A 20,538-nucleotide genomic window follows, 5' to 3' on the forward strand; every position below is an offset into this window, starting at 1 on the left:
CCCACCTTGTTAACCTGAGATGTTTACCCACTTAGCATGGCAGATCCCTCAAGAGACCAACACCTGAGGTGCTGGATGCTAAAAATAATTTTCTCCCAGACCACAGCCCCTCACATCCAAGACGCTGGCTCTCCATACATACACAGAAAACTGTTTACATGACACGGTCTTGTGTACATTTGCTCACCCAATGGATCTGCTGTAGCACTTTTGCTGTTGTTTTTACTGCTTTCATGCAAGTGGATGTGACACAAATATGGTAAATGGCATTCCTTAAGCTTTAGTACTCTACAGGAACTCCTTCAGTGTAAATAAAAACATTATACTTCTCATGTTACCTGCGCATGCTTCCACTAAATACTGAAGCACCATTCAAGATGTGAAATAAGCAATGCCACATGAATCCTGCATGAAAAGTAAACCTGCACTGCCACCACTCAGAACATCGGGTGGTATTAGCAAGACTGTGAAATTAATGGATCTTTTCTCAGTAATGAAAACTACGACCTGAACACAAAATTTTTCTTTCTATGAAACTTTCTGTTGGTTTTTGAGAGTGGCTGTAATCCTACAGTTAGTGCGTCCCCATCCATGTACAAAGAAAAAACCCTGTACATTGGATACATATATTAGCCACCAAATTACTTTGATCTTTGATGTGACATGCTAAAAAAAGCCGTTTATGGTTTTGTTTGTCAAGCACAGGTCGTCACAGTGGAATAAAGTGTAATGAATTCATAAAGTCTGAGTTAATTTGAAAGGTGTGGTGAAACATTACATTGCAACAAACTGTTATACAAAGAAGTTGGCAGAAAGCTCTTTTATAAATCTTCCCCTCCCTACCTAACTACACCTTTTTTATTTCAGATTTTCTCTCTTTATGTGAACAGTAGCTCGAGTGCCACATTCTTAATCCACATTCGGCTCCGTGCCAGGACTGTGGTGGATCCCATTCCCCTAAACATCCATCTACCGTCTACTTCCACTAACGCACACATACGTGTACACACATAGAGTCTCTGTGACAACACTCAGCGACTCCAGACAGCAGCATTTCATTTGACAGGAGGAGGGGTGCCGGACCACTGAATTAGGACTTTTTCATGGTGGTGGGGTGGATTAACATTCTTCCCTCTTTCACTGCCTCCTCCTCCAGCCCTTCCTGAAGTGAGGCCTAACTCTCCAGGCACATGCTTGACCTGGCGCTGAGGACAAGGAGTAATTAGCACTCATAAAGAGGACCCTGGCTCCTCTTGGAAATCAGCACAGTCAAAAACAAGAATGCCCAAAGAGAGACTTCCCCCTCCTAGTGCGCATCACAGATGGGGAGGGTCTGGGAGTCTTTTTTTATTTCACCTGATTCTGTTATAAAACTTGAAGCCAAGTGTTATGAAGCTGGAGCCACACTGTGAGTACAGCAGGTTACAATTAGGGTCCTGGCTTTAATTACTTAAAGCAAGACTATGTAACTTTAAAAATAGGGCGATGTAAGGCATTCCTACAGTTCAAAATTGAAAGCAGAATTCATAACCAACAAAACACACAACCAAGTAGCCTCAGGGGTTTTACACATAAGATATATTTGGACCGGCATGACTCATGCGGGTGGATATTATCTAGTTCACCAACTTACTTTTGTAACTTACCCTTCTGCAACACCTCATTTGAACATTTATTGTTATTATTCCATATTTGTCCTTCAGCAAAACACTTTGCTTTACAATCTGAAGCGGAAAGATTTATCTTAAAACTGGCTTAGATCCTGACAGAAAATGCCTAATCAGTACAAATTATTTGAGATTTTTTGCCATCCTTTTTCTTTCCCCGTTAATGGTTCACATTTAATCCCATAAAAGTAACAAACCTTTTATTAAGTTTGCAGATGTTGTCTTAAGATGTGAACTCCTGCAAATGTACAGCATATTAGATCCAGAGCATGAAGGAAAAAAATGAACACACCTCCATCAGCGCTGACCTTAAGTTGTTGCTTCTGGGTTTCATGTGACCAGACATGAGAATCATACTGTAGGCATTATGCTCATGCTAGACTGAGCACATTATACACACTGCACGGGCACATGTTACTGCAGATGCATGTGTAAACTAATGCAAGCACATACCGGAATGGGATGCCAGTACCCAAGATGGTAATCATCTCCACAACTTTAATTAACTCGTAAACTATAACTAGACTGGTTTCTTGCCAATCACACTTCTCTGCATGCGCTGCAGTGAGGCTCAGACAAAGTTTTAAGTTGTGGCAAAGCATTGAAATCACCTTAAAAAAACACCTACACTGAATACCAAGTGAATGTGAAAGTTCCTGTTAGCGTAAACTATATAAAGAGAATCACAGGGCCACAACACATTACACCGACAGGAACTTTTCAGCCATACAAACTCACGTCATGAAGCTCCCAGCATACAGTATTGTTGATGAAGTTAATGCCAGAGGTCTCGGACTTTGCAAGTACTGAGTCAGCGGAGTGTTGGTGACTATTATACACCATGTGGGTCAGCACTACGTGACCCAACTTTATATGGTCTGCCACTTTGTGGTTGAACTACTGTGGTTTCTAAACACTTCCACTTTGCAATAATACCACTTAAGTTGTTCATCGAATATCAAGGAGGTAAGAAATCTCACAAACGGACAGTGTCATAAAAAATGTCACCCATTTGTGACATTTTGGTCTCAAGTTTCTGGTAATTGCTAGAGTAAAAGTGACAACAAAGAGGTATTTGGTGCTGCACCAAAAACCTCTATGCTTTGATTGTTAGCAGGTTGCTGCAGTTGCCAACTGATTACATGGAAGACAGTGACTTTTCTGCAAACACTGGCAAACTACTCAGCAACTGGTCATGAAACTGTAAGAAGAGTGAAACTAACTGGAAACCTATACCATTTTCCTTGGAAAAACCTATACCATGGTAAAAGTAAACACTTTACCATTTGAAATGTGTCTGCTGCAATTCAGCTCAAGTTACAAGTCTAGATGCCTTTGCTACTGTTAGCATTAGCAATAGCAACCATCATGTCCTCAGCAGGGTTGTACTTTACAAAGATCCAAGTAGGGATGAACCAAAGTATGAACCCAATATTGGCATCAACTGATATTTGCGCTGCTGACAAAAAAAAAGAAAAGAAAAGAAAAAGAAAGATGGAATTTATTCATGTCATTGGTGGAAGTGTATTTGTTGTATTGCATTACCTTTGCACAAACTAAATGAGCTGGAAAAACTTTAAAACATGTCCAGAGAGAGAGAGAATAAATGAGCACAAAAACAAAAGCTTGAGAAAAGAAAAAAAATTAATTGGTTTCAGGTATCACCCACATTGCTCGTTTAAACACTGGCATTGGTATTGAATTTAACAATCAGTGCAACCCAAGTAGCAATACACAGTACATCTAGTTAATGACTAGATCATAAGAAAATGTTTTCTTAGGCAACAACTTCCAAAGGCAACAAAGGCCAGTGTTTAGTCTGTAAATGACTTCACATGCCAGTATCAGTTTCATTTTATCCGCCAGCTTCAGTCCCAGACATTTCAGGACACTGACCCAGTGACCAGCTGAAAAAGCTGCACAAGGATAAAGCAGCAGGGAAGATAGGAGGAGAGGAGGACATGAGAAGCCCGGGATCGTTTTGTTTACATATCCACTGCATTTGTTCCTGTGGTTTTGATCAAATAAATCTGACATTCATTTAAAATATGAAACATTAGCTCAAGCCTAGTTGCAAAATGACAAGACACTAAAAAAATGACAAGCAGGTAGGATTCACACACAGACACACACCTGAAAGATGATCCAGACAACAGTTTTCCTGACCTGAGCTTCCTCAATGCAGTCTGATGCTCTGTACTTTAGCTGCACTCTTATTGCTTTAACAGTGTAAATGCCATATGGTTTACTTCACTGTCTCCACGCTGCAGCTCACAGCGCTGAAGATAAATCATTGTCTGCCGTCCACCACAGAGTCAAGATTCCACTGTGCACCTCTCATTTTACAGCAAAAACTACAGAATTGGTTCTTTTGAAGCGCATATGCGATCCATGTTATCTCTCACTTATTAAGTCTTTTCTCATTCCGCCCACTGTGGTTTTGTCTTTTTCGGCAGCTTCTGTTTTATTTTTTAATCTCTCTGTGCAACCTTCTTCCACACACAGACTGCCTGTTTTATCTTTTTCCTTTTTTCTGCACTGAAGCCTTCCCCTCATTCTGCCTCTCCCACAAGCAGATATGGTTTTAATAGCTGACTGCTGAGAAATTCATGATAAAGGAGAGCCTTGCAGCACTGACATTACGGAACCATTTCCTCTCGGAAAGCCTCACAAAGAACAGCTCCAGCACCAACACACTGGGACAGCGCAATGAAACAGAATAATAAATACAAAATCCTGCACAATAATGATGCTTTTGTCTTCGTTGAGGACTATCCAGCACTGCCTATCAAACCTATTTGCCTCGACGGAGCTGCTGTGCCTCACAGCTAATGATGGGAATCAAATGTGCAATGTTTTCTCACCAAGAAGGTGTTTCATCATCTTTAGTGAACTCATTGACCCATAATGAAATAGTCCCACTCAGCCCACATAATCAATAATATAGTGGTTAAACATATGTGTGGTGGAACATGGGTTATATTTTGTGTGTGCAAAAAAAAATCCAATTATATTTCTAAATTGGGAATGTTTACATTCATAGGCATGGCTAAGGAGAAGTAAATGAAAGCATAATTTCAAGGCGCACATCAAGCTTGTCAGTGATGAGAATGGAAATCACAGAGAAAAGAATGAGGAAAGTTTTTTCTTTCTTTTAAAAGCAAGCCAATGAAGTGTGAAAAGGCATGAAAACAACAGGAATATATAAACTATCAGTCATATTTCTCATTATACAGTCTTTATATGAAACTTGCAGAAAAACAAAACCTTGCCATCTCATCACGGTGCCAGATAACATGCAACGAGCTGCACTGACAGCCAAGTCAACCATCAATTCATCTCCTGCTGACACTTTAACCAGTGTCACAGTTGAGCAACATCAAGCCTGTGGGTGAACAGAAGTTAAAGCATGAGTAAATCTCAGGAATGACAGACAGCTGCAGTATAAGTGATCAAAATCAGCTGCTAACTATGATAAGATGCACAGTCTTGAAGTCTTGAAGAAATGATCCTTCAGGTTAATTTCATTGAGGAAGATCTGTTCCCTGACAGTTTGCTTTTGTTCCTCTATGTGTCAGAGTGATGCTGTAGTCCCGTTCTGTTGCTCTATTTTTCATCATTTTTGCTTTCCCACTTTGTCAAACTCACTCCTTTAACAATTTTGACATAACTGTGTTCTGAAAACCAGTCACTTCCTGTTCTTGAAGTAGCCTTTACTTTTTAAGAATTCTGCCTTCCACGTAAAATGCAGCCCTCCGTTCCCTACCCATCACGGCCTCGTCCTCCTGGGTTTCCTTTTACTAACTCTACATTATCACCACTAGCATCTTGACTCTGGAGGTCCTGCACTAGCTCCGAACTTCATTTAGAGCATCACTGTATGACATTGCTTCTTATCATGAGTCTGTTCACAAAACTGTAACTCAAAACTCTAAATTACACAATTTTTGTTGTTTTTTTACTTTCATTGGAAACATTTTCTGGGTTTTTCATGCAAACAGAGTAAATGACATCAATGCCACAGGCCATAGTTTGTATTCTGAGTACAACTTGTGGTTGAGTTTGCATAACAAAAAAGAGTTTTGGCCTAGGATAGGGAAAGATTGCGGTTTTGGTTAGCATATCAGTGCAACCAAAAAACTTTTTGTCTCAGTTTTTAGCTTTATAATGTGTAGCTTTTCAATATCTAATGCGAGCAATAGTATTCACTAAACCGCGTACTGTACGTGTAAAAGTTTTATTGTGTTTTAAATTATGCTATTTTGTTGCAAGATGTTTTGACAGTGAACATTTTCCTCTTATATTGTCACCATTTTGCAACTGGGAAGATAATAAGAAACAGGGTTTCCTTTCCGGGACCTTTAGCCTTCATTGAGCTTGCTTTGGCAAATTAGTGAAACTCAAGCTTGTTCCTTTGTTGCTCCCTTGTAAGTTCATTGAGGCTGGTTTCATGACAAAACACTGCTAAATAAGCAAAACCTTACTTTTTACTGTGTTATTATTTCAACTCCTTCTAAATTTGTCAGCCAATAAATTAAAGAGTACATGGGGCTACAGTAAAGTTTTTAGAGTGACCAAAAAGCCATTGTATTTCCCCCTAGTAGGAAAAAAAATGCTTACACTCAGTATTTCTACTGCCCAGGCTGTGGCTTAGCTCGGGCTGGGGAAGGGGGAATGGGGTTGGAAAGGATGAGTCATACATTGCTTTCCATGCTCAATGATTATAATACCCCATTACAGAGAGAAGCACTGTTTCCCAGCTAAAGTGAATACTCGGCTTGTGAGCCTGGACCAGAATTCACTTTTCACTCTGCCATGCACTACACGCTGCAACAAAGCATACGGTTGAAATCAAAAACAGGCGTGGGGGGTTGCATCATTAGGTAGAGCATCCAACTTTTACATCACTCGTAGGGTCATGTTGACATTTCCAACACCACTGTCTCCATTCTGAGAGTGTAAGGAACACATCGTCCCCGTATGCTTGTAGTTTGGAGCTGGAATGATCCATCTATGTCGGTGTGCTTTTAGCAATAAGCTAATTTGGAGAAAAATCTACCACTGGCTTCAAATCAAGCACACTGTGTCATGAGTACAGAGGACCATTGAGCGGTTCAACACAATTATTTGAACCTTAATTAGTCTGGAAAGGACTAGACGATATACTTTCCAAGATATGGCAAATAACGAACTATTTGTGCAGCACAAAGGATCTCCTTAACTCTGACACGGGGTCAAAAACTTGTCCTGCATATTTTGCTTTATCTTCCATGCTATTATCAGGCATTAGGGCTGATTTACAGAGTCGTTTCCACAAAGCCTGTATTTACAGGGCTGAAGTGGCACATGCAGTTGCAGGGTCACTGCTTCTCCCCACAGAACAGCTAACTCGGATTCCTTCCTCAGCGCCATGGCAATAGGCACACACAAGAAGCCACTTTTTCTCATCGCCATTTATCTGATTGAGTTTGACGTGACCTCAGGATTGCCACTTCAAGGTAAGTAAGAAAAGCCCTTCAGAAATTACAGTTACATTCTCACTGGAAGATTGAAGCTAAGGCAGATTGGTGATGGTAACATAAATCTGAATATCCCTCTTAAGGTTAAAACCCAATGTTGTAAATGAAACATTGGCATTGTTGCCTTTAATTTATATAAACTGATATGCAATTAACAATCAGGAAGTAATGTCATTGGTTAAAATCTCTCTGGTCACAGTATCTTTTATGATTTTTTTCTTACTGGGCTCATGAAAAACGGTATATGGAAAAAAAAAAGTCAAAATCAGAGTAAGCCACATAAATTCCTTTTGAAAACGAGTTTTCCAGATATGAGGCTATAAATAAAAAACAGCTGTGGACCAGCTGTAGTCGACCTTTAACCCTGCCATAAACCTGGCGTGCTTAAACAGAAAGAACCTTTTAACAGCCCTCAATGTGTATGTGCAAACCTTGCTGAAATGCAAGGCGTAGCATCATTATTTTTATAAAATCTGCTCTAAGACTGCAGATGTTATTTGATTAGAAATCTTCTCTAAAACTAGCACAGAATGTATTTTCACTTGAAAAAAAATGCAGCAGTATTTTTTTTTCATGGTCCCCTGTTCCACATAGAATGGGAAGAAAACATCTGGAAGCCATTTTTTCTGGCTTTTTGAAGGGCTTAGCAGACAGCACAATGGAACTTATCAAGTCCAGATGGGAAGGAGCTCAGAGAAACAGCGAGGCCTTCTTCTCTATATTTCTTTAAAACTTATGTAGAGAATCAACATATATCAGTTCTTACTGTATAGGGTATTTCTCAAGTCGTTACCATATTTTGTGATCTATTAGCCTGTCAGCCTTTTCTTCCAATATTTTCAATGCCCTTGGTGACTTTGGCCAAAACCCATTCATGTTTTCATTTGCACAAGGTATTGAAAGAATGTTATTTCAGCATTTTCGATGACTAAAATACACTCGACAAGTACGATCTGAACTGGTTTAAATGTCTGGTATTAACAAGGGTGATCCAAAAAAAAACTTTTACTAATTAAACAACAACAAACCAAAGAAAAAAGAGTCAAAGCAGATTATCTAATACTTGTGAAAAGAGTCCATTGATTGAGGAGGCCAGATTAAAAAATGCAAGTCAGCAGAAACACAAAGGAAACCATTTGTAAAATAAGCTAGATTTATTCTATAGCAGTTATACTGTGTCCCACAGACATGTGAAAACATCAGTAAGCTAAAAAGTCGAGACTACACATATCAATCAATCCTAATTTGAATTCTGCATTTCAGGGTTTATATTGGCTTCAAACTGTTGCAAAGGTTCTTTGAAAAGCTCACATCTTACCCTGCTGCCTCCAAGACACAGAGAAGAATTATGGGAAGCAAAGATGAGAGGAGCTACACTATAAAGAATGCCTCTCTTCAGGCAGTGAAACTGTAAACCTGACAGCAGTCCTGACCTTCACTTTTGAACTCTGACCCCTCTTCAAATTCTTGTCCAGGGCCTTCTGTTATTACCACTTTTCACATAGCTTAAACTGAGTTTTTCCTCTCTAATACCAAGACAAGGTCTTTCTAAACGTAAGTCTACTGAAAGACAAACTGACCGCAAAATATCAAAATATATACACTGTGATACAAGTATATAACTTAATCACAGTATAAATTCAATGCATATTTCTGTATTTGTCTTTATAAAATAATGAGTAAGGAGCTTATTCCACATAATTCAATTCTGGTCAGCATCAAATAAGCTAAGCTACATTTAACAGCAGACACACAGCATTAAGACTGTCTTTTATACTTTAAGAGAGACTGTAATAAAGCTGCAACAAATTAGCTTAGCTCTACATAGCAGGCTATTTTAACATCGTTTTCCCAACTGCGTTAGTTTATAGAATGTGGCGTTTTAGTATTTGTTTATTAACTCATTTCTGTGTTTCAAAATGTATCACATGCCAACAGTTCACAGTGAAAAAGGCTCTGAATCAAATGTAGTGAAAATGTAGTTATGCTTCATGGGTAAGTAACCCGTTGTGTAAAGAATATGCTAACTGCTAATAGGTTAGGCCTTGCTGTATTGTTTGCTTGTCTTTTTATTGAGCTCTATACGCATTTTAGTTATAGGAAATACATTAATTATAGATTTATGAACACATTATATATCATTTGATAAGAAATTTGTTGGGCTATGATCTTGACTGGGTATTGTATTCAAAACAAAAACCATTGTGGAATTAGCATCATACTACCTAAACAGCTGGTGATAAAACATGAATACAACATTAATTCTTTAGTAAATGGTATTTTCTCAACTGTCCTTTTTTGATTTCAGTGTTAAACAAAAACAAAACAAAAAAGCATACTTAAAATTTTGGTTTTTAATTTAACCATAGCTGACAAGCCCTAAACAATTAGTATTGTATGCCTGGGCAGGTCTCTACTAGTCTTCAGCTTGATGCATTTTGGTCCTCCCTCAGGCTAAGAGGTGATGAGGCTTAGGTCAGCAATAAGCTTTCACTTGTGATAAACTTGCTAGCTGTCAGTAATTATTTGTAGACTATTTGTCTTATCTGATTGTAAGAGGTCTAGAAAAGCCATTTAGCAAAAAAAAAAGAAAAGTTTTTATTAATAGCTAAACTGGATTTCATTTTTGCATTGCACAGTGTTTAACTGAAAGCAGCTAATTTTAAAAAATGAATGTAAAAATCTAAAAGATATTTGATGGACAGAATAATTAGTTCACAAAAAAAAAGCTTTCATGGAGTTGGCATGTTTCTTGCAATCAGTCATGAAGTGCTTCCTGTCTGGCGTGTGTCAAGTTTCAGAAAATATACCAGAACCCTTAGGGATTTCTTACAAAACTCTCGTTCCTCTCTGTCAGTTTCAAGAGATGATTAAATCCAGCCACCACCATCAAAATGACCTCAGGCCCACACTCTTTAATGTCCCACCAAAAATTCAACTCCTCCTCAGTCATCACAAATGACCCAGATTTGAGTCCAGCCAGCATACAGTGACCAAGGTTTTGTCCAGTTAATAACCAGTGTTTATAGGAAACATGAAAATAAACACTTTGCAGTAATTTTCTTAGTGTATATTCAACGACATGAACCTATAAAACCACTTCAACTTTATATGTTATCATGGCTTTCTAAACCGGAGTGCATTTTGAACTCCATAATGGGCTGTAATCAGGCATCACAACAAATTTACACCATCAGCACAATCATGGAAGCTTTTTAACTGCCCCGAGCAGACAGAAGAAGCTATCTGTTCATCTCAATGTCCTGTGTCAGACCTTCACAGCACACAGCAGCCCGCCACCCATGCCAGGCAGTCTTAAGGCGCTAATAATACATATAGGCCAAGCATAAACCCAACTGCATGCCCTCTCACCACTGAGACAAAGAGGTGGTCACTTCTCCAATTAAAATAAGCGGGCCTCTAACTGGCATACCAAACTATTATTTGTTCATGTTTTTGGACTAGACTCATATAACTGTCAGTGAGAAACATCGGGAGAATTTATAGAATGCATTTAGTGAAAGATGTGTTTGCTTGAGCCTCAGTGCAGGGCCCCAGTGCTGTCCCCTGATGTGGAGTCCTTAAGGCGGCTCCACCCTACCACTTCAGAGGAGCTTCAGCCCCTCCTTCTTATGAAAATTATACTCATCCTTCTCATCTGCTGAAAAAGGAGCACTGGTAAAAGAGTATTTAGACTTTAAGATGCACCACAGCAATTACTTCTACATAATAAGTATGCCAGAGAAAAACTAGTTACTTATGATGGTTACTAATTAATACATATATTTCCTATTTTTTATGCATTGAAATAAATAAATGCACTTCAGCTATACTGCTTTGGCAAACAAAGAAACAAAAAAAAACTTAAGCACAACTTGCAGATGAAACCTCCAAAAGCAGTCTTTTAATTCTTTTTGACAAGTTCCCATAGTTTCGGGGCACACCACCAAGATGAATACATTAAAGAGGAGGGGCAGACATCTGTGGTCCACTATGAGCGAAAAGGCAAAAAACTTTTCAGTGCAACGCTCCTCCAAAGTGCATCCACAAAAAAAGAAAGAAAAAAGCCCCACACAGCTGCATCTCACCTGAGCTCGCTTGCGACGTGATAAAAAGGAGAATCACGGATAAAGTGATTTGGACGTCCCTTATCCTCCGTTTAACTTTCCATCTTATATGGGTATCCATGACCGCCAGAGACGTCCACGGCAAAGTGGGTTCACTTTTTCAACAGCTAATTAGACTTGCAAAAACTTCTGGTCAGGACAATAAAAAAAAAAACTAAAAGCCAAAAAAGTCCCAGAGAAAAAAAGGGGGGAGGGGGGGTATATCGTTATTTCTCAAGCAGCCATAAGGGTTTGTTAGTGTGTGTTTTCCCCCAGCTGGTTGACAGACGGCCACCGTCTCTCCCGTACTCCTCTCCTCTCTGCGCTTCTGAACTGTCCTGCACCGCTGCGCCTCCGATCTGAAGTGCTGGCCCCTCTCTTTCAGTCACGTAGAGCCCCTTCAACTCAACAGGGCAACACACACACGCACAGAAGAGGAAGAAGTCTTCCCCCCCCCCAGGCTGTCACTCACTTTGCGGACAGGAGACTCGGGCAAATCAGAGGAGCCCGTATATTAGGGCCAGCCCTGTTATTGGCCGAGGGTGGGAGGAAAAGTTGAGGTGAAAGTTTCACGCCTCCAGCTCTTGCGCTCGGAATTCTTTTACATGGAGTCCGCTATTTCCAGAGAAGTGGTTCAGAGCGGGAAAAGCAAAACTGCTTTTTTATAGATGGAAAGGCGAGGCGTTTTATCTGCAAGAGCTGATTTATCTGGAGCTGATTGTCATGGGACTGCGAGAAAAATCGTGCTGTGCAATCCACAGGTGGACCCCCAGTGCTAGTTGATATAACAGTATACTGAGCCTAGATGATCAGATACATCTATTTATGACTTTTTGTAATGTTCTGCCTTTTAAATGAATCAGATATTTACTCTAAGGAATAATCCACTCAAAGCTCATATCTTTTTCATGTTAATCGGTGATCTACGGGCTTTAAACCTGTTGAATGTATGATGAAATAATGTGCTTGCAGATTTTATTACCCTCGGAAGTTTTTTCATTAGTACCACAACACTTTAATGTTTAAGAGTTAATAAAAGTAAATATGTAAAAGAATTTCCACCTTTTATGTGGTTTCTTTATCTAGAGCAGAGACGTGAATTCATTTAATATCATTCCCACATACAGCCCACTTTGATCTTATGCAGGCCAGACCAGTGAAACTACCCTTTATGTCAGTGTAGAGAAATTTAACTACACATTTAATCAATGCAAGATCTCAATATGAGAAAAAGAAGCTCAAATTCAACAGTATGTCTCACTCTCTCTACATGGCAAAGTAATGCCTCTGTAGTAAATTAAAGAAATCTCTCAGCATGACTCATTGGGCTTGAATTGTAAGAAGTAAATGTGTAAAACACAGAAATCTATTGCTTAATCGCTTTGGTGTTGTATGAACGGCCATAGGGGAAGTCTTTATCAGTAGGAAAAGCTGTAAAGCTTGTGAAAATACAGTTAAAAATGCCCAATTTCCTAAATTTCCAAAGCCATCCAATGGGCTCGAATGGAGTTTTTGCTTATGTTTGACAACCCAAATCTAGAGGAGCAGAGGTGGGTGGTGATCGATGATAAGAATTTATATGGCAGTGAAAGGGAAAAAAAATAACAGCTGAGGGTTAAAAAGAGAAACATCTCCAGGAGGACCAGGCTCAGGGAGGGTGGCCATGTGCCGCAAAGCTGGTTTGAAGGGGGGGGGAAACAGGAAATGGAAAAGATGAGGATAGAGAGGCAACAAACAATGCAACACACAAGAAAACAACACTTAGTGCCATATAGTCACCAAATAACACTTTTTTTAGAGCTGAATGTAGCATGAGATTCAAACTTTCTGTTGTTTCAAGAACTGCCAAAAATGGCAGCTGTCTTTTATAAGCTGTCACATGCCTCCTCCAGTGGGGGGCAGACTTCTATTAATTGCCCAGTAAAAGTTGGTTCTACGCAAAGTAAACAAGCAGCAACATTGGAAACCGTGCCATGATGTCACATTGTGAAGTGGGATAGGATAGGAAAGGATGAGTCTGAACATGGTCCCTCTAACTTCAGACCTCTAAATTCAGACTAAGAGGTGTTGTATGTTACACGCTGTAGGATTTTTAAGAGCAACAGCTTTACTTGAAGGCTGTTAAGCTTGTTAGATTAGTTCAGCACCTTTGAAAGATCTCTCAGATGGCCTCTCTCAGATCCTCAGGTGACCTCTTTGACCACATGGAAAAACTCCTTGGTTTTAAAGACATTCATTTTTTCCCCTCTGTTGTTTGAAACGAAAAGCTTGTTCTAAAAAGCGGGGTAAAAATTTACATTAAGTATAAAGTAGTATTTCTAAACTGACCACTTAGCCATATACTGTAACCGTTATGTGGTAACATGGGTCAAATTATGGCCCGAGCCCTATATTTAGGGTGGGTTCATGCCTACACCACACTTGCCCACACTCTCAGAGACTCCAAACTACTCCTGAACAAGGCCGTCACGAGCTTACTTAATTTGCCTTCTAACAAAAAGGATGTTGATACGCTAATGCTGGCACACTGCTGGTTAACTTTCATTTTAATTTTGACTTTCATCATTTGCTAAAAAACAGTTCCTGTGAGACGTAAGATAGGATATAGTGTCTAAAACAGGAAATTATGATTTACTCCTCAAGTTTTCCTATCCGTTTCTCCACGCTTTGTTTTCCACACACGCACCAAATGTCAGGCAAGCTATGACAGTCTGGCAGTCTGTCTGGCAAGCTATTACTATTACAGGGAGTGCAGAATTATTAGGCAAGTTGTATTTTTGAGGAATAATTTTATTATTGAACAACAACCATGTTCTCAATGAACCCAAAAAACTCATTAATATCAAAGCTGAATGTTTTTGGAAGTAGTTTTTAGTTTGTTTTTAGTTTCAGCTATTTTAGGGGGATATCTGTGTGTGCAGGTGACTATTACTGTGCATAATTATTAGGCAACTTAACAAAAAACAAATATATACCCATTTCAATTATTTATTTTTACCAGTGAAACCAATATAACATCTCCACATTCACAAATATACATTTCTGACATTCAAAAACAAAAACAAATCAGCGACCAATATAGCCACCTTTCTTTGCAAGGACACTCAAAAGCCTGCCATCCATGGATTCTGTCAGTGTTTTGATCTGTTCACCATCAACATTGCGTGCAGCAGCAACCACAGCCTCCCAGACACTGTTCAGAGAGGTGTACTGTTTTCTCTCCTTGTAAATCTCACATTTGATGATGGACCACAGGTTCTCAATGGGGTTCAGATCAGGTGAACAAGGTGGCCATGTCATTAGTTTTTCTTCTTTTATACCCTTTCTTGCCAGCCACGCTGTGGAGTACTTGGACGCGTGTGATGGAGCATTGTCCTGCATGAAAATCATGTTTTTCTTGAAGGATGCAGACTTCTTCCTGTACCACTGCTTGAAGACTGCTTCCAGAAACTGGCAGTAGGACTGGGAGTTGAGCTTGACTCCATCCTCAACCCGAAAAGGCCCCACAAGCTCATCTTTGATGATACCAGCCCAAACCAGTACTCCACCTCCACCTTGCTGGCGTCTGAGTCGGACTGGAGCTCTCTGCCCTTTACCAATCCAGCCACGGGCCCATCCATCTGGCCCATCAAGACTCACTCTCATTTCACCAGTCCATAAAACCTTAGAAAAACCAGTCTTGAGATATTTCTTGGCCCAGTCTTGATGTTTCAGCTTGTGTGTCTTGTTCAGTGGTGGTCGTCTTTCAGCCTTTCTTACCTTGGCCATGTCTCTGAGTATTGCACACCTTGTGCTTTTGGGCACTCCAGTGATGTTGCAGCTCTGAAATATGGCCAAACTGGTGGCAAGTGGCATCTTGGCAGCTGCACGCTTGACTTTCCTCAGTTCATGGGCAGTTATTTTGCGCCTTGGTTTTTCCACACGCTTCTTGCGACCCTGTTGACTATTTTGAATGAAACGCTTGATTGTTCGATGATCACGCTTCAGAAGCTTTGCAATTTTGAGACTGCTGCATCCCTCTGCAAGATATCTCACTATTTTTGACTTTTCTGAGCCTGTCAAGTCCTTCTTTTGACCCATTTTGCCAAAGGAAAGGACGTTGCCTAATAATTATGCACACCTGATATAGGGTGTTGATGTCATTAGACCACACCCCTTCTCATTACAGAGATGCACATCACCTAATATGCTTAATTGGTAGTAGGCTTTCGAACCTACACAGCTTGGAGTAAGACAACATGCATGAAGAGGATGATGTGGACAAAATACTCATTTGCCTAATAATTCTGCACTCCCTGTAATATTATTATTACTATTATTATCCAGCTTTTGCTCTCTTTTTTAATTCTTGTCTGCTGCTAGTGACACCTAAGGATGGTGAGATTGTGGCTGAAAAAAAGAAAAGTAGCTGAGAAATTCCACATCCTTGCTTGACAGTTTCCTCAGTAAACATATACTATGAGCAGAGTGGACCAGCTGTTCGCAGGCTCAAGCTTAGCCAAGTTATAATATTAGCAAAGTAAAGATTTATATAGCACTAAATCAAAGCATGCAGCACTGCATAATCTGCAGTCACATGTTGAGATTAGTTACAGTACCTGCCAGGTGGGCCCATAAATATATATTTGACTGGCACACATTGATTTGACCTTTAATTAAATATTATTTAAAAAAAAAAATTAGTTTGGAGGTTGAAAGGATTACTTAGGTCAGAGCTAAGCATTTAAAACTGCGTATGACACACGAACATGAGCTTTTAAACTGTTAACACCTGATTGCAGCAAATTGCATGTAATTTGTGCTTTTTCTCAGCGGGTTGGCGTTGATTGTATTATGGCTCCAAGACGGGAAAACATTAGAATACACTAGTCACAAAAGTAGAATGGAGGGAAATAAAGTCTGATTCCAGACTTTTGTCTTCAGTGCCCCTAACCAGTCACGTTTTATGGTGCCCAACCTGACCGCAACCTTAACCCTGAGCAGTAATCTTCATCTAAGGTGTGCTGGAATGATATGTTTACATTTCTATTACAGCTAAGTACATTTGAAACAGAAAATATTTTTGAATTTTAGAATACACCCATAAATCTCCTTCACAGTTTTACAGTGATAATTATCAGTGCAGCTGAAATACGTATAGCATGATGCCTCAACTAATGGCAAATCAACTCTTTGGGGAAAAATAGCACTGCCAATTCTGAAATTGGTAGTGCTATTGGTGGCCAAAGTGACTTTCTTTCTTTTCTTTTTGTCTTTTCATGACGTGTCGCTACAAAATATAGGAGCAAAATTGTTCTTTGATTGTTCCTACTGTAAGCCGTTTTAATGAAATTGCATATTAGTTTTAATAAAGCAATATAACCTAAGTCTCGTTCCCATTTATCTAATAGAAAATCTGTGAGTACGCAACCTTGAACTGGATAAGGAGAATTGGATGAATGGATGGAAAAAAAGCCCAATTGCAACTTAGAAATTTGAGTGCATAAATTTGACTTCCCCATTGTCAAACATGGAAATCAAGTGTTACACCTCTGAAATGGATCCAGCAGTTGAAATTAGGAGGTAAAATAGTAGTTTTGTCAGAAATGATGCCTAACTTGAAAAAAAAAAGGTGGCCATTTTGAAACCCCAAGTGGCTAGTGGGATGTTTAAGATTACTGAATATGAAGGGACAATTACAAGGTTTGATGTTTTTGTTGACATTACAGTTACAGTGGGGCAAAAAAGTATTTAGTCAGCCACCGATTGTGCAAGTTCCCCCACTTAAAATGATGACAGAGGTCAGTAATTTGCACCAGAGGTACACTTCAACTGTGAGAGACAGAATGTGAAAAAAAAATCCATGAATCCACATGGTAGGATTTGTAAAGAATTTATTCGTAAATCAGGGTGGAAAATAAGTATTTGGTCAATAACAAAAATACAACTCAATACTTTGTAACATAACCTTTGTTGGCAATAACAGAGGTCAAACGTTTACTATAGGTCTTTACCAGGTTTGCACACACAGTAGCTGGTATTTTGGCCCATTCCTCCATGCAGATCTTCTCGAGAGCAGTGATGTTTTGGGGCTGTCGCCGAGCAACACGGACTTTCAACTCCCGCCACAGATTTTCTATGGGGTTGAGGTCTGGAGACTGGCTAGGCCACTCCAGGACTTTCAAATGCTTCTTACGGAGCCACTCCTTTGTTGCCCGGGCGGTGTGTTTTGGATCATTGTCATGTTGGAAGACCCAGCCTTGTTTCATCTTCAAAGTTCTCACTGATGGAAGGAGGTTTTGGCTCAAAATCTCACGATACATGGCCCCATTCATTCTGTCCTTAACACGGATCAGTCGTCCTGTCCCCTTGGCAGAAAAACAGCCCCATAGCATGATGTTTCCACCCCCATGCTTCACAGTAGGTATGGTGTTCTTGGGATGCAACTCAGTATTCTTCTTCCTCCAAACACGACGAGTTGAGTTTATACCAAAAAGTTCTACTTTGGTTTCATCTGACCACATGACATTCTCCCAATCCTCTGCTGTATCATCCATGTGCTCTCTAGCAAACTTCAGACGGGCCTGGACATGCACTGGCTTCAGCAGCGGAACACGTCTGGCACTGCGGGATTTGATTCCCTGCCGTTGTAGTGTGTTACTGATGGTGACCTTTGTTACTTTGGTCCCAGCTCTCTGCAGGTCATTCACCAGGTCCCCCCGTGTGGTTCTGGGATCTTTGCTCACCGTTCTCATGATCATTTTGACCCCACGGGATGAGATCTTGCGTGGAGCCCCAGATCGAGGGAGATTATCAGTGGTCTTGTATGTCTTCCATTTTCTGATGATTGCTCCCACAGTTGATTTTTTCACACCAAGCTGCTTGCCTATTGTAGATTCACTCTTCCCAGTCTGGTCCAGGTCTACAATACTTTTCCTGGTGTCCTTCGAAAGCTCTTTGGTCTTGGCCATGGCGGAGTTTGGAGTCTGACTGTTTGAGGCTGTGGACAGGTGTCTTTTATACAGATGATGAGTTCAAACAGGTGCCATTCATACAGGTAACGAGTGGGGGACAGAAAAGCTTCTTACAGAAGACGTTACAGGTCTGTGAGAGCCAGAGATTTTCCTTGTTTGAGGTGACCAAATACTTATTTTCCACCCTAATTTACGAATAAATTCTTTACAAATCCTACCATGTGAATTCATGGATTTTTTTTTCACATTCTGTCTCTCACAGTTGAAGTGTACCTCTGGTGCAAATTACTGACCTCTGTCATCATTTTAGGTGGGGGAACTTGCACAATCGGTGGCTGACTAAATACTTTTTTGCCCCACTGTATGTGCATCACTAAAACATGCGTCTCGATCGCTTGGAAAGGAAGGAAAGTATAGAAAGCCACTTCTAAATATGGAAGATATAATAATGTAGGCAGAGGGAAAGTACTCTCTGCATTTAGCCCATTCAATGTAACGAAGCAGTAGGCAGCCAATGTAGTGCATGGGAAGCAGTGTGTAGGGACGGTACCTTGCTCAGGGGTACCTCAGGATAGCCGTTCAGTGGATTCGAACCCCCGACCTTCCAATCATGGGGTGACCACTCGACCTACTGAGCTATCCCTGCCCCTTGCCCCCTTGATATAATAAAGATATTTTTGAGATATTTAGATATATCGATATTTTTAAGGTTAAGTTTGTTTAAAAAAATCAGCTCTATGTTAGCTAGCTCCTCAGGTTCCCCATAAACAAACACATTTAATTAATCAAGAACTTGTAAACTTTGTGCAAGCTGACTCACATATACATCAAACCTGCATCCTGGAGCTTTCAAGTAAAGGCAATAATTTTTCACAGACCCTCCATCAAAACATTGCCCTTCGGCACTGTGACCTAGAGACAAATCACAGAATGGAGCCCATGCTGTGGTTACACTTTAATCATAGTTTCTTTAGGAGGTAGAAGCAGGAAAGTCATATACAGAACGCCAAAAGACCAGATAAATTGTAGATCCTGTCACCGAGTTCTTCATAGCTCCAAACACAGAAAGGATTTTTACACAATATTGGATGCTGCACTCCAGATCAAGGATGTGGAAATAACAAAAAGATCAGAGGTACGACATAAGTGCTTGTCTGCTTGCATGTTTTGCTCTCTGATCTGTGAGCTCAATGGCCCATCAGCCTCCTTCAGGTGCACAAGCAGCAAGAGGGGGGTAGGAGAACAAAGAAAGAGAGGAAAAGCCTAAAAAAAAAAGGTACATCTATCATCCCAAACACAACAGGTATCTCTGGGTCAAATCACAATTTTTTAAATCAAGACTCCACAAAACAAGCTGGTAGCATTTTTTTAAATATATATTTAAATTATATTTGATCTTTTTTTTAATCTATGTATAAAATGAACCAAGTGCCTTCTCTTTCAGTTGCAGGCTGTTTTTGTTATGCTTTGTTAAAGCCTGTTTGGCACGATGCACTACAGCGGCACACCATATTTTCCATTCCACAATGTGTGACTCCTTCCGTGCCAGATTTTATCATGGCAAATCTCCCCGTGCACACTGTGGGGAAATTTTGCAGAAGTCTAGAGAGAAAGAAGGCTTATACTTACACACCCATAAAGACAAAACGACATCTGTCATCAGAGAGGAAAAGCACTGGTGTTTAATGAGTCAGTCTTACCTATCTGCTCGCTTCCTTCAATATGCTGTATTGGAAAACATTTTGGAAGCACAGATTTTTCTCTTGCAAAAGAAGTAGGCCAAACATATTGTTGTCAACCACGAATCAGTCAGCGGCATTAACTATAATAACTACAATAAGAAACAGACGCGTGGGTGTATTATAACTTGCAATTACATGCCAAAGAGTGTGAAACAGGTAGGCTCAAAGGACAATGTATTGTTGGCACTGTGATCACAGACGAGATGTGGATTTCTTTAGTTTATCAGCCGTGACAGAGATATTGTGGAGCACAAGAGTTCCCTGTGGTCCTTGGGTTCAACGGAGCTGCAACCTTCCTGTTTTAACAATACTGAACTTGATCCAGCTTGTGCTATTCAAGAAATGCAAGACATCTGCTTACACTCTTCGAAAGTGTGTGCTCATAAATGCTGTTGTCAGCTTATTTATCAATTCAATTCTATTTAGTTTGATCTATATAGCAACAACAATCACCTCAAGATGCTATAGATTGTATGGTAAGGACTCTACTATATTAGAGAAACCTAAAAAAAAATCTGAGGAGTCCCTGTGAGCAAGCACTCGGCAAACGT

At 40.0% G+C, this 20,538-nt stretch overlaps 1 protein-coding gene across 3 annotated transcripts in view; it reads right to left on the reverse strand.

The window, feature by feature from the left end:
* col5a1 (procollagen, type V, alpha 1) overlaps positions 1-11,720 on the reverse strand; it is a 74,867-nt gene extending 63,147 nt beyond the window's left edge. For 2 of the 3 annotated variants that reach the window (XM_085414303.1, XM_085414302.1), the window contains exon 1: positions 11,275-11,720. In XM_085414303.1, coding sequence (XP_085270429.1) covers positions 11,275-11,374 — 100 coding nt within the window. In that variant the 5' untranslated portion in view covers positions 11,375-11,720. The remainder of the gene's footprint in view (positions 1-11,274) is intronic. The other variant, XM_085414301.1, reaches the window with a different exon arrangement.
* Between the last annotated feature and the right edge of the window lie 8,818 nt (positions 11,721-20,538).

This window comes from Rhamphochromis longiceps, linkage group LG7 (genome assembly GCF_057381845.1).
Source record: "Rhamphochromis longiceps isolate RC_006_pf linkage group LG7, R_longiceps_female_GT1.1, whole genome shotgun sequence".
In the NCBI taxonomy this organism is placed as follows: Eukaryota; Metazoa; Chordata; class Actinopteri; order Cichliformes; family Cichlidae; genus Rhamphochromis; species Rhamphochromis longiceps.